At 48.3% G+C, this 25,039-nt stretch overlaps 1 protein-coding gene and 1 long non-coding RNA gene across 3 annotated transcripts in view; one reads left to right on the top strand and one right to left on the bottom strand.

Annotated features, from left to right (window-relative positions):
* Dscam (DS cell adhesion molecule) overlaps positions 1–25,039 on the top strand; it is a 668,205-nt gene that overhangs the window by 122,419 nt on the left and 520,747 nt on the right. For both annotated transcript variants that reach the window (XM_058577314.1, XM_058577315.1), the window contains exon 3: positions 144–290. In XM_058577314.1, the coding sequence (XP_058433297.1) occupies positions 144–290 (147 nt within the window). The remainder of the gene's footprint in view (positions 1–143; positions 291–25,039) is intronic.
* Positions 20,023–22,873, bottom strand: LOC124089162 (uncharacterized). The gene is made up of 2 exons (XR_006850634.2): positions 22,695–22,873; positions 20,023–20,566 (listed from the first exon to the last, which is right to left on the bottom strand). It is a non-coding gene; the product is annotated as an uncharacterized LOC124089162 (long non-coding RNA).

Genomic DNA, 25,039 nt, shown 5'->3' with positions numbered 1-25,039 from the left:
ATGGAAGACATTAAAGGGAGGCTTCTTAATTTTTTCCAGTGAACGTGCTGTGCAGTAGGTACATGTACGCCAGGCTGCACCTTAGGATGCTGCTCTCAGAGAGAAACCCCGTGTCTCACTGAGGGTCCCCTCTTGCTTTGCAGTTTTACGGGAGCCCTACACGGTCCGTGTGGAGGACCAGAAAACCATGAGAGGCAATGTCGCGGTCTTCAAGTGCATTATCCCCTCCTCCGTGGAGGCGTACATCACCGTCGTCTCCTGGGAGAAAGACACCGTTTCCCTTGTCTCAGGTAGGCTGTGCTAAGGTGTGCCGTGGTGCAGGACAGGTAGCTTTGTGTACACTCTGGTTTACAGAGGCTCCTGTCTAACAGTCTTTGGAGAATTGAATGGTGGATAAAAATTTTTGCATGCACTATAAGAAGAGCCATTATGCTAACTTTTATGAGATAATTGTGGTTTTATTTCTGTTTTAAAAGTAGATAGTAGTGGTATTGCATCCGTGACATGCCCAGTGACATGCGTGTTGACTTATACTTGGAAACTAAAATCTGGGAAATAGAAGCTGTGGTTCCATGCTCTTCAGGTCTTTTTAAATATGTTAGGTGGTGTGTGCGTCTCTGAACTCAGACTTGAAGAGTCTATTAAGACTATAGTCTCAGAACTGAAATATATATTTTTATGTGAATAATGCAGAGGCTTACATTTAGAGCTGAAGCAGTCTTTGAGAAGTTGTGGTTTTCCATTTTTAATGGTATTGAGGTGAATTTCTGCTCTGTGCTCTTTACCTGAAAGGCCCCTGTGGGCACGATGTGCAGTCTTCCAGCTTTGCATCTCCTTGGATGATGGTCTCGGCACATTGAAGAATTCGTTGTCTGCTTTTGGAAAATCCCTGTGAGGAGCACAGACTGTGTTCTAACGCGCACAACACACAGTTGGGTCTGTGCGCACTCTCTAACGTGATTCTTGTTTTCAGCCTGTTGATTCGCTAGAGAGGACAGGTTAGTTTACAACAAGTGAAAATCTAAGTCAAACTTGAAACACTCTGTCCTTAGGACACGTGGCAGGAATGTGGGCTGCCGTGGGAGCTGTCAGTTTATTTTAATGCTTTTCACCGTGCAGGCAAACCCTCACGCTCCAGTGGGCAGTAGCTTCTTGCTGCTCTGCTGGCGAACCATCATAATTTGTTAGAGTATTGAAAGATGCTGTTTTAGAATCGAAACATGACTGCAATCATCAGAATGGAGACACACCTATATGTTTTTATTTGCGAATTTTCATGACTTAATAGTCTGAATCTCCTCTCCTTGGAGGTTCTTTAGGTTTTCTGAATGGCAGACGGGAGATTTGAGTGAGTTTTTGGCTGAGCTCAGAGTCAGAGGGGAAAGGCCCTCAACTGCACATGGCTAGGTGGTGTGGGTGGGAGCACTGGGGCTGCATTTGCCATCTCCCACATGCTGTGGCCTAGGCCGAAGGAGAATCCGTTACCCTATGGCACTGCCCTTCTGCAGCCTCAGTGTGTGCCCCGGCAGAGAAGAGAGTGTGGGAGAGTGACAGACTGCCTCGTAGTGTGCACACCTGGAATGACACGTGTCACTCTACTCATGTTTAATGCCAGACCAGTGGCTGTAGCTGACTTTAGTGAGGCACATACCTGGAAGGAGGGAGGAAGAGTGGAGGTCTGGGGGAGCAGACGTTTGCACCCTCAGGGTCTGTCTCTGTGCAATGTGACACGACACGCATTAGCGTTTGCTGGACATCCTTCATCCGTGCCACAGGCCCACGCAGCTTTGCTGTCTGCAACCCGTGTGAACAGACTTTTTTCTTTCTAAAGTGAACCTAAGTAAATGCAAAGTTGTTTGTGGAGAGTGGGTGGATGGTGCATTCAGACTGCAGAAGCCGCATCACACTGATGGGGACCCATGGCTGCCGCGTCCTCCCTGGACTACATTTGGCAGTTTCACTCTTTGGTAAAAATTTAAAAGCAACAGCTTATATCATGGGTGAGCACTTGGTGTTCCTCCCTTCTCAGCCACATCTGCAAAACAACTGTAGCATGGTATTTTATCTTGAGGGATCTGTCAGTGGGAAGCTTTTACTGGTCTGTATATAAGCTGTTGAGTCAGGGGGGAGAAAGAGACTCTGCTCATTGAGCCTGAGGCAAATAGACCTGTAATTAAACACGGTCTTGCTCACGACAACAGGGCCCCAACGCTGTGCCATGATCTGTAAGAAGGGTTTGAGCCCCACAATGTAACCTGCCATTACTTGTTACTGCTGCAATGGACGCTGTGTCCAGGGAAGGAGTCCCAGAATCACCAGAGGTGACAAAGTGGGCAACAACATCAGAGGTCTTTATAAATAAACCTGTTTCTAATATTGGAGGTGGAGAAGGATTCCGTTTCTCTCTAGAGCCAAGCCCAGGCACAGGTGATAGCAGAGGAAGGCTGGGGTGCCTGGAGGAGCCAGGGACCTCCCACCTTCATGCTGAGAGGCTGAGCCTCTGGGGATATGCTGGGATTTGGGGCTGCAGTGGGTGACCTTGGCCAGCCCAGAGGTCCCCAGTACAGAGGGGTTTGTTCTAAGTTAGCACCAAGCTCCAGGGAGGACGTCCCCCACGCCACATGCACAGTAGTGAAGAGAAACGGTGTGTGTGTGCTCTGCTCTGCCAACTGCCCACCCCTGCAGCTCCTGCGGAAAGATTTTAGGCTGACTTCTTGGTGTGGTCAGCACCCCACCTCCCTTTTCTGGATTCCCAAGACGCCCCAGGCTACAGTGAATCTAGCTGGCATATTTGTCCCAGGAAAGGGCCACTCTCCCATGAGACCCCTGCCTTTAGCTGGTGCTTTACCCCGAGGAGAAAAGTGATCACTAAGTCAACCAGAAGCAGAAGCTGGTGGGAGACCCTGCAGTGGATCTATGTGGTAGCCCCAGGACTGGGTGACCTGGGAGACCTCTTCCGGCACCCAGGGAAAGGCCCTGAAGGATGGTGACAAGCTGTGGCCTCGGCCCCTGCTCGGGCTTCCCTGGTAATGCGGGGGCGCTCAGCCTGGAGACCCTGGGGAAACATCTTCCAGAGCAGCCAGTGCCTCCCTTTAGTTGTTGAGCCTTGGGTTTATTATCACACCTCTAGGCGGGCTCTTTGGAAAGGTGGAGTTAGGTGAGTGGATATTTGTGTTCTCTAAATTCCTTTTTAGTGAAATGAAAATTAAAGCTGTGTTCCTATAAGCAGCAGCAAATGGTTACTGCTGGTGGGTCTCCTTGCTGTCTTCTCTGTGGTTGAGAAGCCGAATGGGAGGCATAGGTGGGCCGCCCGCCTGGCCCCATGTGATCCTTACCCGTCCCCAGGAGCCCGGGCACGTCGGGTCATGCAGTGCTTGCCCACAGGCCAGGCATCAGTGGCCCGAGTGTCCACTCGGGAATCTCTCTGCCATAGGTCAAGAGATTTCAAAAATCAAGCATGTAAATGAGTCTTTTATTTTGAGACATATTTAGAAAGAGAAATCCAATAGCCTAAGAGTAACAGTCCTGGGATCCCCTGGGTGGGGGAAAAGTCCCTGTGGTCTGATGCAGTAGCTGTGTGCACCTGGGCCTCCACCTGAGGCCTGTGTGTGCTTCACTTCACTCTCAGGCTCCGGTGCAGGGGAAGCTCGTGAGTGGGCACAGAGATGGCATATCCTGTGCCACTGAAGGGCCCATTAATGTGCTGGTTTCTGACCCGTCATATCCTCACCTCAGCCAGATGAGCCAGGAGTAGCAGGAGTCAGGAGTCTCTGTGCATTTCCTTCACATCCTTGTTCCTTATCTTGCCCTGTGCAAGAGTGGAAGCCTTTTAAAAATCAGCATATTAATGTAGCCGGATAAAGACCCCGACATGTGGATGGCGATGTGCTGATGTCGAGATAGGCAAGACGCCATCCCGGAGAAGAACAATGGCCCCCGCTGGCTCTTGGGTTTTGCTCTCTGCGCCCGTTGAGAACGGCCTCCGATCAGGGGCGGCAGAGAGACAGCCCAGCTCTCCGCTTCTGTTTCTCCTGATAAAATTGTGTGGATCTCACCAGGGGTTTAGCTGCATTAACATCAAAGGCACAGCCCAAGGGTAACCAGATTTGGAAAATGGAAAAAGCAAACATTTTACTGTTCCCAGAGAAACCATCTCCCCCTTTAGCAGAGGCCCCAGTTTCTGTTAGGATATTCCTTCTCTGAATACCTCGGTCAGGGCATCGATGGCCCCAGGAGGGTTCTGTCTCCTCAGATGGAGGGGCCGGGTCCAAGGGCTGTTCTCTTCCTCCTTTGTTTTGAGTAAAAGGGAACAACTTTCTGTCCACATTGAACATCAAAGGACACACACACCTGGTGCTTTGCAGGAAGCATTTGACAGTGGTTGGTGCGACACTTGGGTCTGGGCGTCTCAGATAACACAGGACCCTTCTCATCTCCCGTGACGTGTGTGTTGCGGATGTTTGTGTGTGGTGTGCACGCGTGTGTGCTGTGTGTAGATCCTGTGTGACCTGAAGGTGGCCAAGCTGACACGCCCCTTGATCTCCCAGTCTCGTATTTAGGATTTAGGAGGAATTGATTCTCGGGGAGAAATTGGCGGGTGAATCAGGGAAAGGTGTCCTTTGGGCTACAGCTCCTCACAGGGATGGCGAGGGTTTCCTGGGGCTGCTGTCCTGATAACACGTCAGGGTGTTAAAATTCCACACTGAGCACTCCGTTTCTTAAGTCAATTGGCATCCAGGTGGTTTCTCCCTTTCGTAGACTTGATCTCAGAACATTGTGTCTATGTGTCTGGGTCTCCGAGGCCACCCCAGGCTTGGTGACTAGTAGGAGGACCCACAGGACTCAGCAAGTGGTCACAGCCATGGCTGAGCCTTACTGAGGGGAGAGCAGCAGACGCTGCAGGGGACAGGCTGGCAGGCTGGGGGCCACTAAAGGCCAGGTCCACCTCCCATGGCAGAAGAAGCAGTGCCATCTGATCATGGGGACGCGGTGCCCAGGGTTTCACTGGGGCTGGTGACACAGGCACCTGCTGCCTGGCATATCCCAGACTCCCAGAGGGAGACGGAGTGCTCGGCACAGATCATGTTGGGGGTGCAGGTTCGCCAGGGTGCACCATCTTGTCTGCTGGGGTTCCGGGACCCTTCCACCCTGGTTTCCAGACACCAACTAAGGGGCAGGCAGGGGAGCCAATGCCAGCACTGGTAACACCATTCTGTGTAATGTCACTTCTTTTGTGAAAGTGCCTTTGTTCTTTTTCACGCATCCGTCTGGTTTTGAACACACTCATCACCATTGATAGCTGAGACAGCAAGGGACACAGTCATCTCCTAGCACCTAAGCACCCCAGCCTTGAGACACTCTCACCCAAGGTTTGCAAGCGCGCTGACCAGATTCTTCCTGTGCTCCACCAATATGTAAAGGTAGTTCGCTTTACATTCAGCATTTGGAGGTCTCCTCCTCTGTCCCTAGTTCTGGATCTCTGCAGCTTTCCAGACATAGGAAACAGATGGCCAGCTATGCCAATTACATCTAATTTGGCCCCAAGGGTACTCTCTGGCCCCAAGGGTATTCTCTGGCCTCTTGCTCATCTGCTTTTTTATTTCATGAAAGTCCAAGAGAGTAACAGGATCATCGACAGCACAGTGTCGGGCAGGGCAACTACGGTTATCACCGTCAACAGGCCCAAGTCGATGTCACAAGCAAGGTCTGCTCAGGCAACGTGACGTAGTGTTAGCAAACAGATTCAGGACTTAGAAATACAAGTTTTGACTCAGGATACTTTATTAGGTACTGAGGAGGTGATCTCAGGAAATTGTCGAGACCAGAGATGAAGACGATCATGGTGCTGCTATCTTGACTCTGGGCTGGACCAGGTGGAAGAAGTCCCTAAGCAGGTAGGTTGGTGGCAGCGGATCCAGAAGGCCATCAGGCTCTGCCACCATGGTGGTCAGCCCATTGCAGATGGGACAGGGAAGAAAAGGCAGCTTCGATGTCCTCTCTGCTTAGTGACCACATCGCCACAGCTTCCAAGGTCGGGGATGTCACCACCGTCTCACTTCCTGCCTTCCGCCTGCTGGGCTAGCCAGAGACCAGGCACGGGGGTCACCTGAGCCAGCTGGTGCTGGCTGGCCCTTCACTAACTGCCGGACTCTTGCCTGTTTCCCTGTGTCTTGCTGAGAGTGTCCCTGACTGAGCTTCTCCCTAGAGCCCTTGAGCAGCTGTCCCCAGCACAAGGAACCGCTCTCCAGCCTCTCAGAAAAATGTTTCTACTTCATGGAGCCTGGGCACAGGTCTGGGAAGACCCTTCCACAGCAAGACCGGTCCTCATGTTCCTTCACAGAAGGAGACGTCCCTCTGCCCTTCCAGCTGACCTTGCTCTAGTTCCGCTGTCACCCTGACCTTCCTGCGATGCCGTCCACCCGTTCTCTGTCGTGCCTGCTATTGTCTCTAGGGCACAGGGCACAGGAGCCTGGGCTCCCATTTTAGACAAAGCCTTCCCTTTGCCAACTTTCGTCTGTCATTTTCTTGCATTTTTCTCTTTTGTGGTGGCCTTTGGAGAGAGTGCTCCACACCACCACTGCTCCTGCTCCTGAGTTGGGCTCTTCCTCTTACTGACTCCTGGCAGTTCCCTCTTCAGAGTCTCCTGTGACTTCCTGATGTCACATCCCAAGGCTGTCTCTTGGCCCCATCTCTAGCTTCCTGGAGGATGCACACAGTTGCCTTGTGTCCTCCTCTGGTTGCTGGACCCGTCCACGCTGAGGGGCTTGGACAGCAGAAACCCCCTCTCAGTTCTCACCAAGACACAGTCATGTGGGATCAAGGACCCACGGCTCCACTGTGACCTCGTCCTAACCAGTTAGATAGACAGATGCCCTATTTCCAAATGAGGTCACGTTTAGGATGGACGTGGTGGGGTTGCTAGGCAACCTGCTACAGTGGCAAGTCCTTCCAGCACTCTTTCACCGTCTCACACTCATGTGCATCTTGACATCTCCTGCGTGGCACGCAGAGGACAATACCGGATGCTTAGTAAGTGAGAGCCTTCAATAAAGATAGTCTTTAAAAGGAGTGGAACAAAACGCAGAGCCCCTCACCAGTATAGCCTGGACTGTGCCCACCCAGTGGTCCTGTTGTCCTTTAGCTCTGCCCCCAGGGGCAGGGAAACACCAGCCAGCAGCCACAGCCAGCGCGTGTGTTCTCTTTCTCTCCCTCTCTCTCCCCCTCTCTCCTTCTCCCTCCCTCCCTCCCTCCGTCTCAGCTGCGGGCCATCATGGGGACAGGACAAGGATGGCCCAGCGCCAAGGTACCAAGGGCCGCAGGCAGACAACTTGACCTGCATTTTTAGCTCTTGTGCATGCAAACTCACTTTCTGGATTGAAATCTGTGCTTCCTGAAGCCCACATGCTGCAGATTCCCCACCCCAGCTTTGTGGGGACCCGGAGGCTTTACCATGATAGGATGTTGTAGGAGGCATCGATGCTGCTCGCGCACTTGTGTTTTGGACAGATGTTTTTGACAGCAAGTCACTTGGCCTCTCATTTCTCTGCTCCCCTTCTCCAAGGCCAAGGCAGTGTGTTGGAGGAAAATAATAATAACTAAAAATAAAACAATAATAATAATAATAATAATAATAATAATAATAATAATAACTTCCCAATGACTGGTGGCCTGAAACTGATCTGCAATGTGTTTTTCTTCTCAAAAATTCCCCCAAGTTCTAAACTCGATTCCAGACTCACTGAATTTTTATTGGGTGAATGGTCACTTAGGGCTGAAACTTCTACAGCTAAATCACATTCGGAACTTTGCACGGACCATTCGAGGTCCGCGTGTGGAGAAGCAGGGTCAACATTTCCAGAATAGTTCTGTCCATTTCAGTTCTGGGGAGGTTGTGGAGGTGCCGGTATTGGTTGTCCAGAACCGGGCTTCACTGGCAATGGGACCCAGCATGTGCTGCCCGGCCCTGGAGCAAGGTCAGAGTGTTCCTGTGGAGATGCCAAGAAGCAACTGCAGGAAATGACCAAATGCACTTTTTTTTTCCATATAGTCCTAAAAAGTCTCTTGATGGGTCTCAGGCTCTCTGGGGCAGGTCTCAGCCTCTGTGTGCCTTTTACCATTGCAACAGTCCACGTCAGGGACGGGGCTTGAGACAGAGAGGCCTGGCTTTGGGTGCCAGTCTCATTATGGAACTTTGACAGTTTGCTCCCTCTCTGAAGATCTGACACAGTGCTTTCAGATGACCAGAAGCTCAAGTTCAGTGCCCAGAGGAGAAAAGCCCTCCATGAGCCACAGGTGGTTGGCCAGCTCTGGGCCTCGCATGCACCTTCCCCTGTGGAGCTGCAGGTCCTAGTGTGGCCCTGCCCAGGCATCCACCTCTGCACTCCGAGCTGGACCTGTGACCTGGGCTTAACCGTCTAGCACCGCAGTTTCCTCATCTGTACATAGGAATATCATATCAGGACTAAGAAGGTCGTCAGATGGGCTTAGCGTGCTGCTTGACTGAACTGGCCAGGGTTGTCCTTGTGCTCTGCAGCTCTGAAGTGTTCCTGTTCCAGAAACGGGATGTCAGAGCACTGTGGTGTCCAAACTCACACACATTTGCTCATGAGGTGCTCATTGGATGTAAAAGCAAAACTAAGGCCATTTAAAAAGAGTTGCCAGTGGTAGAGCACTTGCTGGGCTTGCATGAGCCCTGGGTTCATTCAGTTCCCAGCAGCACAAAAAACAACCCCCCAAAACAGAGCACTAAATGCAGATTTCTATATATGATCATTGGGATGCTGTGGAACCCAAAGTTTGTAGGACGCTATTAACAAACAACTCTTGACTTAATTTATTAAAATTTTAACTTTTCTTAACCAGAAATTGGAAATATAAAATGAACTAGAATGTGGTTGAAAGGGTCTGTGTTTTGCCTGATTAACTCACAGCTCAGACAGAGTACATGTCTGCAGGAAAGTCAGGAGGATTTTCAGGAGGCAATACCTGTAACACATCTGGATTATTACACAGCTAGTACTCATGCAGCACACACGTGGTGAGTTATGTCTAATAATTTCCCCTCATGAGCTGGTCCCTCTCATCTGCCGCTCTTTACAGATGAGGCACAGAGAGCTTCAGCCATTTACCCAAGGCATGGTCTTGCATTCTCCCTCTAGAAGATATTTTTGCCTTTAAAAAACCCTTTATCTTAGTTTCCCCATGGTGCACAAATGCTGGAAGTGACAAATTCTATCAACGGAATGACATGCCCTTCATAACAGCCAGAACTCCTAGAAGTCAGACTTAATCAAGAAAAGCATTTTCAAATACATGATCCAAGCTACACTTAAATTCTGAATATTTGACATATTTAGGAAATTTCATTGTGGGTTGAAAACAACATGATTAATGTTTTTGAAAACAATATTACATAGAGAAGAATCAAATGCAGTTGCCTAGGACAAAGATAATTTCTTAAAACCATCCCTTCCATCTACCCCAAGGATGCTATTACAGAGTCAGATACAAAGCAGAAGCTTAATAAATATTTACTGAGTAAATTTTGAATAAGCAACTTTTCCATTAACATGGCATAGGATTTCCTTTCAAAGTATTCTTACTGCTTTGAGATGAGCCTTTGCTTTCCATTTTTTTCCCCTCTATTTTACTTGTGCATTATAGTTTTACATAATGGTGGGATTTGCTGTTACATAGCCGTACATGCACACGATCCTGTTATATCATTATACAATTTGGCAGATATCCTTCCCCAGGATTTCCCCTTTTCACCCCTCCTCACTCTCCCTGGTTCCTCTCCTCTATTCTACTGACCTCCTTTTAATTTTCTTGAAGTCTGCCCCCCATTTTTCTTTTCCTTTTTCTCCTCTAGCTTCTGCATGAGAGAGACAACATATGGCCCTTGACCTTCTGAGTCTGGCTAATTTTGCTTGACATACTGTTCTCTAGTTCCATCCTTTTTCCTGCAAATGACATAATTTCACTTTTCTTTATGACTGAATAAAACTCATTGTGTATGTAGACCACATTTTCTTTATCCATTCAGTCACTGATGGACACTGAGGCAGGTTCCATAATTTGGCTGTTGTGAATCGTAAGCGGGGTGTGCATGGGTCACTATAGCATGAGGACTTCAGTTCTTCAGGGTGAATACCGAGGCGTGGTACACCTGGGTCGTGTGGTGGTTTCATGCCTAGTCTTTTGAGGAACCTCCATACTGATTTCCATGGTGGTTGCAGTAATTGACAGTCCCACAAAGAGTGTAAAAGTGTTCCTGTTCTCCACATCCTCTCCAGCATTTATTATTGTGTATATTCTTGACGGCTGCCATGCTGACTGGTGTGAGATGAAATCTCAGTGTAGTTTTGATCTGAGCCTTTGATTTCTCTCTATATATTTCACTACTGCAAAAGACAACCTTGCATGACCTCCGGTTCTGATGCAGAGTGTCCGGGTAGGCAAATCAGAGGCAGCCTGGGATGTCACAGCTGACTTCTGCCTGATGCTGTTGGAGGGGAAATGGAAACACCAAATTCCCAGTATTTGTCATTACCAAAGCAAAACCTCTTCCTTTATTCTCATGGAATGGTTTTCTTGTCGTAACCTCCTTACAATTTTATACTGCAACATCTGTTAAAACAGCACTGAATAAGACAGGGCGCCACAAGTCAGGGGGATCTTACATGCTGAGAACCTCAGAGGCACATCAGAGCAGTCCCCGAGGAGCTGATGCACAGCCACGTCAGAGGGTCTGAGGTCCTGCTAGCCTCTCGGGCTGAAGTAGACTCTGCTCCACACGCACGGCTCTAACGTGCTGGTGCGTGCTGCACCAAACCAGGGTCAGTGTGCCCCACCGACTGATAACCATGGACCCAGATGCTGCAGGGTTTCTGTGTGGAAGAGCATTAGGGCGTCTCTGTGACCTGGACAGGGGAGCGATGGGAGTGTTTTGTGGGCGAGGGGCAGCAGGAGTGGCTGCTGCCCTGCTGGTAGGATGTGTCCATGAGCCCAGGAGGGTGAGGTCCTTGGCCGCATCCCCCACCCCCCTCCCAGCACCAGAGGTTGCACTGAAGAGCTATTTTTTGGCTGAAGAAAGAAGCCAGACAGTAAAGGCTACCTGAGCAGCGTGGGGCCGCAGGGGACTCAGCCGGGGTCTGGTGGTTGCCTGGGCACTCGTCATTGTTTTTCATTTTAAATTTCTTCATCACTGTCATTAAAGCACTTAATGATGGATAAAGCATTGCTTTAAAAATTGCATTTAAAACAATTACATGATCTATTGAGGAAGGGCCGGGCGAAAGAGAGTCACGTGAGGTATAACGCATTTAAATCTAACAAGCTCGCTATCCTGAAGGAACTACAAAGCCTGTTTTCTACTATTTATTTAAAAGTTCACTAAAAACTGCACTTCTCCAAATAAGTGTTCGGCATGGACTTATAATTCTGAGTTTTATTGAAATATCACTTATTCATAATACATATTGAAGAAAATAAGACGCACCTCTGGGAATGCTTGCCTGTATTTTTTGTGACCCTACAAAGGTGCGTGAAGTCTTACTCCCTTCGGGCTGCTATCACCTGTCACCCTAGACTGAGTGACTTTCCTGTAGTAGGGACTTATTTATTTATTCCTGCCCTGGAGACTGGCATTCTAAGACCAAGGTGCCAGTCAGAGTTGGCATCACGTGCGGCCCTCTTCCTGATACACAGATGGCTGCCACTCATCTCTTCACAGGGCAGGAGGTGAGTAGGCTCCCTGGGTCCCTCTTGTGGGACACCAGTCCCACGCCCAGGGGCTCCTCCTGCCTCTACATCACATCCCCAAACCTCCACCTCCATCACAGTATTAAGTTTCAACATATGAATTCAGGGAAGCGGAACATTCCATCTATGCTGCATTCATTTTGGTGACAGGTGAAGTATCAGTAGATCGGGGTTCTGTGCCCTGTTCTTTTGAAGTTAGGTTGCGTTGAGGCAGTCGTGGAAACATGGAACAGCAGAGCCCAGACCTGCCTGAATCCTCGGTCATTTGTGCCTCTTTCCCTTCAACCTCCCCACCCGGGTGGCCACCCCATCCCTGCCTCCCTACCGCAGATGTGCTGTGGGTTCATACGCAGATGTGGGCAGATCCCTCTCTGCAGCTCTACTCATCCTGACGTGTTCAGAGCTCACTCCTGCTCTCCTCCTAACATAGCTTCTTTACTCCTCTCCACATGTACATTTTCTGTCCTTCTGTGCCCAGGCCCTTGTAGCCGTGTCTTCTACTACAGTTGTTCTTGTACCAGGAAAAGAGAGGGGCTTTTATAAACAGTCTTCATCCAGTCATTTTAGAACTACGGATGATATTAGGAAAGAAAGGCCACATTGAGCCCCCGCCCTAATTAGATGGTGAAATTTTTAGTCTTCGGCATTGTTATCCATTTGAATTGAAACCCTATCATTGAGAAAGCCAGATGAACTTGGAATTGAGGAGGGCCATTTCCCGAAAGGGAACGCAGCCAGGCTAGCTCCCAGTGGAGAGCCAAAGGATGCACAGTCCGGATGCACGTGACGTTTCCACAGATCCCACTGCCAAGGGAGACAGTTTGTTCTCTGAGATGTTATCCTAGGATACAAGCCTTTGAAAAATTGTTTATGTTTACGTTGCGGGAGTTTTACTGTGCTCAATGAAATGTCAAGAAAAAGTAGATCTCAAACTTGTCGGTAATTTTCAATTTATTCAGAAGGTAGAAGCTCTGTCAGACTATGTCCCATCTATGTCCCGGCCACTCCCTCTTCAGCTGTGTTCTTCTGTGCCTGGCCACTCAGTAAGAAAACACAAGCCAGTCCGTGTTGGGATCATTTCCTCTCCTGTGGGTGCCCACAGTCTCATCCTGGGAAGAAAACTCAGGCATCCCATTGCTGGCTGGGCTTCCAGGGGGTCTCCAGCACACAGTTTCCATGGAGCCCTGAAGCCGGGTTTAGATGCGAGCCACAGAGGCAGGGTTTTCAATGACTCTTCACCTGCTTTATTTATGGTCCTGAACGAGTGAACACAGATTTATTTCCCTAAATCCCTTGCTCTTTGTTTACTGGCAGTGATTTGCTGGTCTAAAAGATGAATGCACATGTGCTCATCTCTTGCTTTATCAAAATTTCCAGAATATTTGTTTTGAGTATTTTTAATTTTATATTGTGACTTTAAAAAACAAAACCTTTATACATAGTAAGAACATGGATAGTCGTCATCTTTTTAAGGATGATGATGAAGTGGGAAAGCCAATTTCATGTATTTTAATTTAAAATGTACATTTATGGCATAGCTGAGGAGCGCATAGATTTCACACCCGTTTTCTGTCATTGGGAAAAAAAAATGTGTCTGTAGTTACTTCTATTTTAAATTCTAGATCTCGTGTGAAGCCAACTTTTACTAATAGTGGCTATGGATTTATAGGTCTTTTATAACCACCCTCGGAGGATGTTATGCAGGAGAATAGGAAGGAAGGCAGACCTGTGGGTCAGGCCATTTCTCTTCGGAAGTGTGAGGTAAATTGTTGGCTGCAGACGTGTGGAACATTCCTAACTCTGCACGGAACGTGGGTGTTCAAGGTGGAAGCGGGGAACCTCTGCAGAGGCTCTGCATGTCACCTCATCACACAAGATGTGGGGTTCAGTTTATAATGGTGATCCTATGTGACCAGAATTTAAAAAACAAATACAACAATTTGACATTTTTTCCCTATGATTTACATTTGACTCATGCATTTTTAATCTCAAAGTCTTTCTTGGAAGAATTAGGTGGGATGAGAACTATGAATCAGGTACAACCGTAATTTGCACTGAGTTTCAGGAGTGCAGTCAGTTGGGTCAGAATCCTCCAGGAGAGACTACACATTGGGCGGAAATGAAAGACCAACCAGAAGAGAGAGAAAGCAAATAGGCCCTGCATATCTGTCTCATTTTGTGTACCCATAATTCTCTCTGGCAGATGCATGATTAATTCAAAGATTTATTGATCTCTTTCCTCTTCTCTGCTCTAGCCCGCTGACCTGGTTTTGTTGACGGGTTTATGTGGATGGAACCCATCTGACAGATGAAAGTCAGCTACCTTATTGGCCCCAGTTGTAGTCTGGGACACATATTTACACTGAGTTCCTATCAACAGGAACTTAAACTGGAGCAATATCCATCACACACCTTGCTATACCACGCAGAAAGGTGCATCGTGTGTGTGTGTGTGTGTGTGTGTGTATACATACAAATGATGGGGTGAGAGTTGTGGCTTTTTTATGTTATATAACAAATAAGCTGATATTTAGTTTTTTACAAATACCATTATGATTTTGGGGATTTGCTGCAAAATAATCCGGTTGGGAGGGCAGCATCCAGCATGATAATAGTTGCTGAAGTTGGTTGTGGGTAGGTGGAGGTTTCGTCTATTCTCTTTTTGCCCTTATGTGTGTTTGGAATGTTTCATAATGAAAAGTTGGGAGAAAAACCAGCAGAACAAACCCCAAGATTGACTTGAACCTTGAAAATATACAGTTAAATTATTAGCACCCCGTCAAGGCAGGAGCAAGCAGATTATTAAGGCCGTGTTTTGAAAATTAACGATGCATTAAGTGAAGTGTTTTTCTGCTGGTTATGAGGCCTGGAATTCTAGACTAGAACTCTAAAGAAAATGCTCCTCTTAGCAGTGCTCCTCTGAGACCAGAGTGTTCCTTCCAGCTAATTACAGCAGGTATTTTGCTGTGTTCCCAAGATCAAAAGAATAGGGAATAAGATATACTCTGTGTTTGTATAAATAAGTCAAAATATACATCACTCGCACATACATCTAAACAGAACAAATACAAAAAATCACAGAGAAAAGGTTACGTGGGTTCTGGGTTCAAAAAAACTTTTAGGAAATAACGTATCAAACAGTAGCATCACGGTCCCATGCACCAGGAGTCCTAAAGTGATCATAGCAGTTTTAATTTTTTTAATTAATTTTTATTTTTAGTTTATCTTCTTAGATGACTTGCGTTATTCCTTTACAAATTAGAAAATATACTTTGAAAGTTAAGTTCATTACAGTTGGTTTATATGAAGTAGGTTTCCTTGAGGCCTTGGGAAGGGTGGTTCAGGGTTAGACGTGCACTAGATATTTGCACAGGAGCAAACACCGTGGGTAGGTGGAAAGGATTTGAAAGTCCTATTTTTATGGACTACAGTATACAGACACTGGGTTTTGCTGGACTCTAATTCCCTTCTGTACCTCTTTGGCTGTCATTTTTATCCTGACTACAACAAGGCAGTGCTGTGGCCACCTCCAGCTGGTCCAGGTATGGTGTGTGGCAAAGATGGAGTAACAAGAGGGAATTGCCACATGCAGGTCCCCAGGCAGAGAGGCACCGTGGTCACAGCAAAGAGTAAGAGGAGCTTGGAGAGGGAGGGCAGGGCAGGCCAGGGCCAGGGACTCAGTCCCTCCTCTCGGTCATCGGAGCGTCTGGGTCTGTTGTGGGCACAGTGGTGAACTGCTGGATCTGGGTCCATGTGCCACGCTGCGTGTGGAGAATCAGGAGCCTGCAGCAAATGCTTCATGGGAAGAGTTGCTAGGAGACATGACTTGAGTGGCCCATCGGGGGCAGGGGAGAGGGGACGGTCTGAGTGATGCCTGGGGAGGTTATGACGCGTTATGGAGTGAGTGCAGTATTGAGGGATCACAGGTGAGAAGCAAGCGATCCTTGAGGGAGACTCTGTATTTTGGCTATGGAAAGGTAAAAATCCTAGGGTTTACTCTTATGAACCAGAAATGGAGTAGTTGTGGTGGAGGGAAAGCCCGTGGGAACTGCCTTCCTGGGGCATGTGGGGGGTCCTGTTCACCCCAGGCTCACCAGCACGGCCTCCAGGCCCGCCTGGCCAGGGCTTCAGGACACCTGCCGGCCCTGCCAACCGCCTTCCTGGGAGCTGCCTTCTCATTTTGGGCCCTTTGGCCTTTGTCCTGGGTGCTGCAGCTCTGCCTCCTCGCTGACTGCGCTGCGTCCCTGCTCTGACCTCAGACTAGTGGAAATGGAGGAGAGTGAGCCGCGTGCACCGGAGAAGCATGAAGGCCAGGTGGACGTGTGTCCTGCCTGTGCGGTGGTATTAGGCACGATGTGCTGGCTACTTTTATTTAGCTAAGTACAAAAACACTCAACTGTGTGCCCCCTAAATGTCCCGTGTCGAAGTCCTAGCTCCTGCATGACTGTGTTGCAGGTGGGGTGCTCCAGGAGTAACTAAAGTCAAATGAGGTTACCATGGGGGCCCCAGGCCACCCACTCAAGTGTCCTGACAAGAGGAGCAGTGCCTCTCTCTGCCAGTCTGAAGAGAGCCCTGGCTTGGGCTTCTGACCTCCAGAACCATGAAGAGATAAACTTGTGTAATTGAAGCCTCCCACACGGTGCTCTTTGTTACAACAGCTGACATGACTCATACAGCATCGCTCTGCTCTTTTGTCTGGGCATGGCCTTATATTCTCCTGACGTTCCATGTTCAATTTCTGTAGGGCTTCTGAGGAGCCTGACTCTAATTCACCTTCATAAGTTTAAACTATTTTTCTTTTTAGCCCACAGTTATCCCTTTCTTTATTCATGTCAGTGTGTAAAGGTTTTTTTTTTTTTTCAGGCTAGAACCTCAACCTTTTCTTCTTAAGAAGAAATTCTTTTAACCTCTTGTTATAAGTTTTACAATTTCCAAACTTTGGATCATTTCCTTTGCTCTCTTTGATCTCTCTCCAAATACTCCTCCATTTAGAGCAGTGCATACATTTTCTCCTACAGTCATGAGGTGAGGAAAATGAACTTTTATATCTCCCCAAGAAAGCAAGCGTGGTCCCGGATACAAGGGTCTCTTTGGGAACTCACTGTGCTGTTTCTAACCCGAGTGTTTACAGCCTGCTCAGGCCTTCATGCTGCAGGGCCGTGATTCTGAGTTCTTCTCGGCTCCTGCCTGTAAGTCAGGGTGGATTCTCCTTAAGTGAACAGGAGAGCTCTATTTGATGAAGCTCGAGGGGTTTTCTCTTATACAAACTATGTGAGGAAAATCATATTTTTTAACACTCAACTTGTCTGCTACTTATTTAAATCAATTCTGCTTTAGTTAGGAATGCTCAATCACTGGTACAAAAACAACTGGGCACATGATTTTAAAAATCCATCATTAAGAAGTTACTGTACACTCAGGTCCACAGAAGCGTGACTCACAGTGGAAGTCATGCAAATACTCATAGACAGATGGAGGAACAGGAAAACCTGGGGCAGACCTACAATGGAATATTTTTCAGCCCTGAAAAGGAATGAAGTTCTGACACCTGGTTGAATGGCAATGAACCTCGATGACATTATGCTGAGTGATCGCATAAGGACACAAGAGGACACGTGGTGCCTGGTTTCACTTAGGCGAGATCTCTAGAGTAGTCAAATTCATAAACATAGAATGTAGAATGGAGGTTGGGGGGCGGCAAAAGGGGATGGGAAGCTCTTTAATAGACAGGTAGTCAGATGTGGCTAGGTAGAGGGTTCTGAGGCCGGGCGGTGAGGGGTCACAACAGCATGGTTGTGCTTGACACTCCTGAGCTGTACTCACTCGTAAGAGTGGTCAGGATGGTCAGTTTCATAGTGTGTGTCTTTTACCACATTTGAATTGAAAATTATTGCATCTTTTCTCTTTAAATAAGAACATTAAAAAATTGATTTTCCATAAAGACCTGAATAAACTGACCTCAAACACTATTAAGTGGTGGTATTCTATTTTACAGACAGCCTCAAAAACCGCCATGAGAATTATATTTTCCTAGTACGGTTTCGAAGAATGTTGCTGATGATATTGAATTTGGATTGATTTCTATTATAGGCATAGGTTGAAAAAATTAATCCTTAGAAAATGAAAAATAAGTAAATTATAGGATTAAAATTGTAATAACACTTGAGGAAATGTAAAGGCAATTTTAGCAGGTGGGTGTCCTTTAACACTGTGTTGCCCAAGTGGAAGGCACGAGACCCTGAGCCCCGGGAGGGGTAGGGGGCTGTTTGTGGGTGTTAGAAGTGTGGCTGGGGGTGGCTCAGTGACTGTGTGCTTAGTGACCACCCCCGGGGCTACATGCACTCGCTACCATTAGGAGACCTGCTAGGTAGAGTTCGCACACGGTGCTCCCAGGGACATGGACCCTTCCTGTCTGTCTGCTACAGGGTTGTTTGTGGGTGAGCTCCTTGTTGCCAAGTTTTTGGTTTGTTTTCAAAATAAATAATCTAAGTAGACCACAGAGAGGAGGCACGGAATCAGAGAAGTGCCAAAATGAACAAGTGATGGAACTTTCCCCTGTTCAGGACGCCATGTCACTCAATGACTGCCTAATGAACACCTACTACGTGCAGATTCTGTGCCTGGCTTGGTAGACATGCTGTGAGTAGCAGAATCACAAGCCCTGCACCCAGGGAACTTAGAATCTGTCGTGCGTATTGGGGTGAGGGGTCACACAGCTACCTCCTGAGCTGGAGCCTGTCTACCCTCTACCACCTGGCCTCATCTTAGCTAGATTTTTATGCTTTCTCTTTTTCTATTCACTCTGTTTTCATAGCATCATCCTGCAGGACTGAAGAGGGGCTCCTCCTGGGCAGTCTGTAGCCCATCTGAATCTTCAGGCCACTCCACAGTCCTTAGTTCCTCCAGTGGGACTTGGAGCCCATTTTGATACACCCTATTAATCCGATAGACAAACCTTTATCTCCTCTCTCCCAGAGCAGTGCTCCTTAAACTGTTAGGCACACGTGAATCTCTTGAGAATCTTGTTAATTAAAATAAATTCTGACTCAGCAGTTTGAGGCAGGGCCTGGGATTCTGCATTTCTAACGAGCCCCATGGTGCTGTGGAATCTCCTGGTCCAAGGGCTGCCCCGGGCAGCAAGGCGGTGGGCGCTCAGCCCTGCTGTATGTCATCCACCTGGGTGGAGTCTTGCACATGCCAGCGGCCTCCGAGGTCTGTCTTTGGGGCTGGGTTCGGGCCCCTGTGTGCATATTTTGGAAGCTCTTCTGCAAGTTGAATGTATGTACGTCTGCCATTCAGGCTGGTGTGCGGGCTGCCATGCTGTGGGTGGGGACTCCCATCTGGGTGGCTTGAAGCCCAGGTCCTCTGCTTCCACCCCAGAGTGAGCGGACAGGAACCTCTTCCTGTTCCTGAGGATGCCTTTTCTAAGGAGCAGACTCTGGCAGGTCTTGATGACACCCAAGGACAGTGCCCAGTTCTCGGCCAATATGATGGGACTGTAGGATGGGGGTCCTGGGGAGGGTCCCTATTTGCTCTCTCTGCCAGGTTTGTGTCCCTAGCACAATTCCCATTGGAACTTAATCCCCCTAAGGAGGAACTGAGAGGGTGAAACAGTCCAGCCACAGTGTTTGGCCATCTCCTTTGGGAGATAATTAGATGAGATGAGGTCACGAGGGTGGGCCTCTGTGATGGTGCTAGTGACTTTGTAAGATAAAGGAGACCCCCCACTTAGCAAGCAGTCTTGCTGGGTCTCACCACGTGATGCTTTGCTGGGGACCTATAGAGTCCACTGCAGCAGGAAGGCCCTGGAAGATGCAGCTGCCAAATCCTGAACTTCTAGTCGTTGGAACCACGGACCAAATAAACCTTTATTCTTTATAAACTACTCAGTCTGTTGTTTGCAATTATAGTAACAGAAAATAGACTGTGATACCTTCCATGTGAATGCAAATTTCCCTACGGACTTCTCAGCTGGTTCTGCATACACAGGGTCCGGGTGGAGATGGTATTTCTTGGACTGTTGGCAGCATTTCTGCTTTTTATTCAGGCCTATGGATAAGGGGACATGTGCAGGTGAGGACACTTAGGAAGGGAAGGGTGACTTTGTGACCATGAGTGTCATTCATGCATTTCTTGTGGCCTAATTCGAGTTTGGGTTTTTGCGCTTACTCTCTCTGAGTGCTCTCTCTCTCTCTCTCTCTCTCTCTCTCTCTCTCTCACACACACACACACACACACATAATCACTCACACACACAGGTATGTTATAAGCTTATAATTCAAAAGTATTATATCTCATTCATTTTTTCAGCAATGAATGAGTTCTAAAGTTGGGAAATAATTTATATCAGTCAGGACTCTTGAATGCAAGTGACACAAGAAATAAAAGATGATGTCATTGAGCAATATACATGAAAATTCTAGGGTTATCTGCCTTCAGGCCTGGCTGTATCAAGATGTCCTAAAAGCTCTGACAGCAGCACCTCTCCCTCTTGCTGCCAGTCTCCTGCACTTATCTCTGGGTTAGGTTGGCGCCTTGGCAGGCCAACCAAAATGCCCTTTCTCAAAGTCCCTGGGATGGTCATATCACCTGCCCTTCTATGAGCCAGTCTTCATGGCTAGGGACATAGTGCTGGTATCTTGGTTCCATATTCATCATGGATGGTTCCTCCAAGGCCAATCCAGTGCTCTTCCTTAAGAGTAGGTTGGGTCAGCGCAGGCTCCGGCCGAGGTGTCCCTTCTGATGGGTGTGCTCTTGAATGTCAGCAGGCCAGTCTCAAGCTAGCACTCGGGAACCATCATGCCTAAAACAAAGCATGCACACAGATTGATGCATCTGTTCTGACAGTAATTTTGATGGCTGTAAAGAGGGGGGTCCTCAGAGCTGAAGGCTGCAGGTGCCAGAGTCAGTGAGCCTTCTTGAGACACTTGTTTCTCATGGAACCATCAGTGCTCATAAATCTAGGGTTTCCTTCTTTTCACGAATGTTTTTTACAGCTTAATGGCCTCATTCTTCACGCTTCAGGGCAGGTCTGGAGCGCGTTCCAAGCCCTGGTCCCCAGAGGCTGCCAAGGGGCTGGCTCTGTGCGTGTGTGTGCTCTAATTCCGTAAGTGCTTCGAAAACCAGAGGCATGTCTTCATAGGGATATTTCAGTAACAAAACAACCTCAATCGCACAGTTTTACTCATTCCTTCCAGTGTTTACTTACGTGGTGTCCACAGTGCCGGCATTCGTTTACCAGGCAAGAGACTGGCTCAGAGAAGCAGGGCTAGCTTTGGACACTGTTTTCCTGTTGCCTCATCCCTTTGGGCAGACCAAGCAGACGTCCTGCTTCCAGAGATCTCCAGGGACCTCCTGTGTATGACCCCCTGCTGTGCCTGGAGTCTGGGATCCTGTCCCTGTCATGGGGTGATCTCTTATTACTGCTTTAATCAGCTCAAACTCCACCAGCAGCAAGGAAGCACATGAGCACAGTGTGCATCTGTACTGAGAAAGGTCAGTTTGTCTTCAACCCTGTGGAGATGCGGTGGATGGCGCACAGTTGTCATTTCAGTTGTGGAATCTCCCCGTGGTGAGGCCGTCTCTTGGATCCTTCTTCTTGTTCTCTGGCACAGACCAGGTGTTCAGTGAGGGGTGTTTTTGTTGTTGAAAGAATGCGTTTCAAAGAAACAGGACAGAGAACAACACAACAGGTACTTAAATCCAACGCACAGGCTGAGGTTTTACTTTGCCCCATTTAATTCGTTTTCTTTTTGCAAATGACCATGTTAAGTAGAAGTAAGACCCCACTCACTTTTTCTAGGCATATTTGGGGACCTTTACCATGTACCTTGTGAATTGGCAAGCATAGAAGCTGTCATTTGGAATGCCTTTTAAATGTATGCAAGTGATATTTTACATGCTAATATTCACTTCAGGCATTTTATCAATCACCTCAAATCCAGAAATAGTGGCCCCAGATGTCCTACTTCCTGAAACGTCAAGGCCCCACAGTGGTGATCCAGGGGCGTACAAATATGCTCAGCACCCAGAGCAGGAGCAGGGAGCAGGCCTGCAGGGAGGGGAGTGGAGGGCCATCACCACAGCAGGGCTGTGGGTTCCCTTGGAACAGCAGCAGCTGTTTCTGAGCTTATTGACGTGCATTTCCTTTTATTAAGTTCATGTTGTCGTTGGTTGGTTTCAACCACAAGTTGTTTTCTGTTTGCTCTGATTGTCAAGGACATTTTGGGGGGAGGGGTTCTTGGTCAGCAGATGCCCCTGCTCCCAGCCCTACCACGGGGGGGGGGGCGGGGGGGGCATGTGTGTTTCGTAATTTCCTGGGTTTCAGGCAGAACTGCGGCTGTGTGTGTGTCAATCTGCAGGTCTCTGCCTCTCTCAGGGGCACTGCGGCAGGACCTGGACTTGTTGTTCTGTGTGCAGCAAACCAGGACCCATAGAGCCTCGTGCCACTGTGATCCAGGATTGGCCCGCAGGGGAGTCAGGAGAGCGCTTTCTCGTTTTTGAGGTATCTTCTGGTTTTAGAATTGCAGAGAAGGTTCGAGGACGTGAGCGGCCATTGCTGCTCTGAAGTATAAACCCACATGCCTTCTGGCCAGCGGCCAGCCTCCTCCCTGCTCATCAGAACTGATGGCCCCTTCCCTGTCCTCTTACATCCTGTTCCCTCCCCGCCCAGCTCCCCTCCTTCCTCTCTGGTCATCTCTTCAGGGTCTGGAGGCAGGCAGCAGTGTCCAGCCTTTAAGGACTTGGATTTTCCAGTTAAAGAGATCCATGGCCAGGTCCTGTTTCTGCTGCTCATTGGGTGTGTGTTCCTTGATCTGTGCAACTTCAGGGGCTCTGTCCCTGTGATGGCCACACCTACCTCCTTGCTCACCAGGTGACATTGTTAGGCAAAGGTCTTTTCAAATTCCAAAATGCCCCTGGTCTCTGCTTACCTGGGAGTTACGTGGCCACGCCGTGTGCTGTCTCCCGTGTGCTCATCAGCTCGCGCTTTAAAAGTGTCAGGAGATGCTTGACCACAGAGGGACGCGAGCCTTCGCTGGTGATCTCAGCCAACCGTGAGAACTGGTGGGAGCACAGGGAAACTGCCTGGCTTTGTCTTAAGCCCAGGCAGTTGTGGACCGGAAGTGTGTTGTGTGTTACGTGGGACCAGAGCACACCCAGAACCCTTCCGAACGTGGGGAGGAGAATGCACAGGGCTGAGGTCATTTCTTTGCTAGAAAATCAAGATTGTGCCAGGACCGAGCTGCCTCAGATTTTATCAAATGATTAGAAACACGTACATAGTTTTGACTCTGGAAGCAGGTCGGCAGACCAGGAGGGCAGTGCTGCTCCTGAGCTGCTCAGGCACCCCGGTCTGCGTCCCTTCCTCCCCAGGCAGTGTTCGCTCGGCATCTAGAGTTGATCACTGCAGGGACTTAAAGATGCAGGCTCTCTGGCCCATTAGCAGACCAAAAAGGAACGCGTGACAGCTTCTGCACTGTCCCCTGCCTCTCAGTAGCTAAAATCTGTATTATCTTTAGGACTAATGTCTTAAATTCATGACTTTATTTGATTCTTTATTCACCAATTTGAATATTATGGTTGATTACAAGTACATAATAAGCCCCTTCCTGTGATTGGCACTTGCATTTTTCTGGGTAAATAAAGCACCTCTTGATCTGTTTTATTTTTCGCCCTCCCTCCTCCCGGCCCCCTCCCTCTCACTGGTGCTTCTCTGTGCAAACCGTGGGCATCTCGAGGGGACTGTAGTCTCCTTGTTCATGTTTCAGACTTGAAAGTAGTATTCAAATGCAGCTGTATTTTACAGATTGGCAATTTTGCTATAATTAAGCTTCATGAATATGAAGATTCTCGTAAAATTCCCACGATGCCCCGTGGTGAGGATTTGGGATGAAATTCCTGCTCAGCTCACTGTGACCTATGAGCGTGTCAGTTTGGCTCAGTTGCAATGGTGATGTTTATCCTTGTGAAGTGCAAACCACATATTAGTCAATTTTCAAGCCACGGCAGAAGCAGTTTGAGGCCACATTAGTCCAGAGGGCTCGGCAAAAAACGAGAAGGTCAGTGTCTCGCAGACCCGAGGTTCAGAAATTCCATGTTAATTCTGCAGACCCGGCAGGAAGGGACGCTGGTGTGGTCGTCTTTGTTCTGTGCTCTTCTGCTGCGGTCCATCTCGTCCTGGCACCGTCTCGGAAGGAGCCAGCTTCTCTCTTCCTGCTCCGGGCTTCTTCCCCCTGGAAGCCTCGCTCTCATGACAGCTCATGGCCTGCGAGCTCTCCAGAGCCTGATCTCAGTGGGGCCTTCCTGGACCCCTGTGCCCGGCACATCAATGCTTACGAACTAGCTGTATTCACAAGCCATTTGTTTCCACTAACTTCTGAGCTGGAGATTGCTACTGACTTGTTTTTACTTTATTTACTTTTGTAAGTAGTTCATCATCCACAATTCAAAACTCAGAAAGAATACAGAGAAAATTCTAGCCCGGCCTCAGTCAGTCCTTCTCCCACCTTTCCAGAGGCCCAGGCCATCTTCCACTGCCGACCTGTGGTGATCCATTAGCTGTGTGGCCTTGCAGAAATCCTCTGCATACACAAGCAGTCAGGACGCTCCACTTGGTACCACTCGTGCCGACCCGACAACAGCATGCTCCCCCTGTCTGGCACTCCCTAATAAAATTGCCACATCGCAGAAGACACCTTTCTGCCCGTCTCTGCTGGACCACCTTCCTCAGACTCTGGACTTGGTCCATTCCACTTTTATTTTTTTTTTTTTTTGCATCAGCACCCTAATGCTGCTTTTAACCCCTTTTGTATTTTAAAAGGAGTTGTACCTTGGTTTATTTGCTTTTATTACTCGTGAACATGGCCTGCTAATTAGGCCAACAGAGAATTGCATCTTAAGGGCTAATTATTGATGTATTTCTTATGTCAGTCAAAAGTGACCTCTGGGGATGCAATATTAGGCAGAGTGTCCTGCCCCGGATGTTCACTGCTCATAACTCTGTAGCCTTCAGCTCACCAGAGTCAGGCTAAGCTAACCCCACCCACTCAAGCTCAGTCCAGAGAGACCCATCCATGGGTGGGGTGTGGACAGCTCACCCACCAGCTCATGGTTGCTCACAGAGGGTCAGCCTCTCCAGTACACACAATGTTCTTAAAGGCTCTGGATTTGGTCTGATCTTTATTGAGTGCAGATTTTAATTTTTCAAACACTTTGGATGTAACCACATGGTTGGGGCCCTTTACTTGCTCTGAGGGGTTAACATGGACCCGTGCTT

Source organism: Marmota monax, unplaced genomic scaffold (genome assembly GCF_021218885.2).
Source record: "Marmota monax isolate L192 unplaced genomic scaffold, Marmota_monax_Labrador192_F-V1.1 WCK01_AAM20220418_F8-fsc00125, whole genome shotgun sequence".
In the NCBI taxonomy this organism is placed as follows: domain Eukaryota; kingdom Metazoa; phylum Chordata; class Mammalia; order Rodentia; family Sciuridae; genus Marmota; species Marmota monax.
This window is presented reverse-complemented; position numbering and strand designations above follow the sequence as displayed.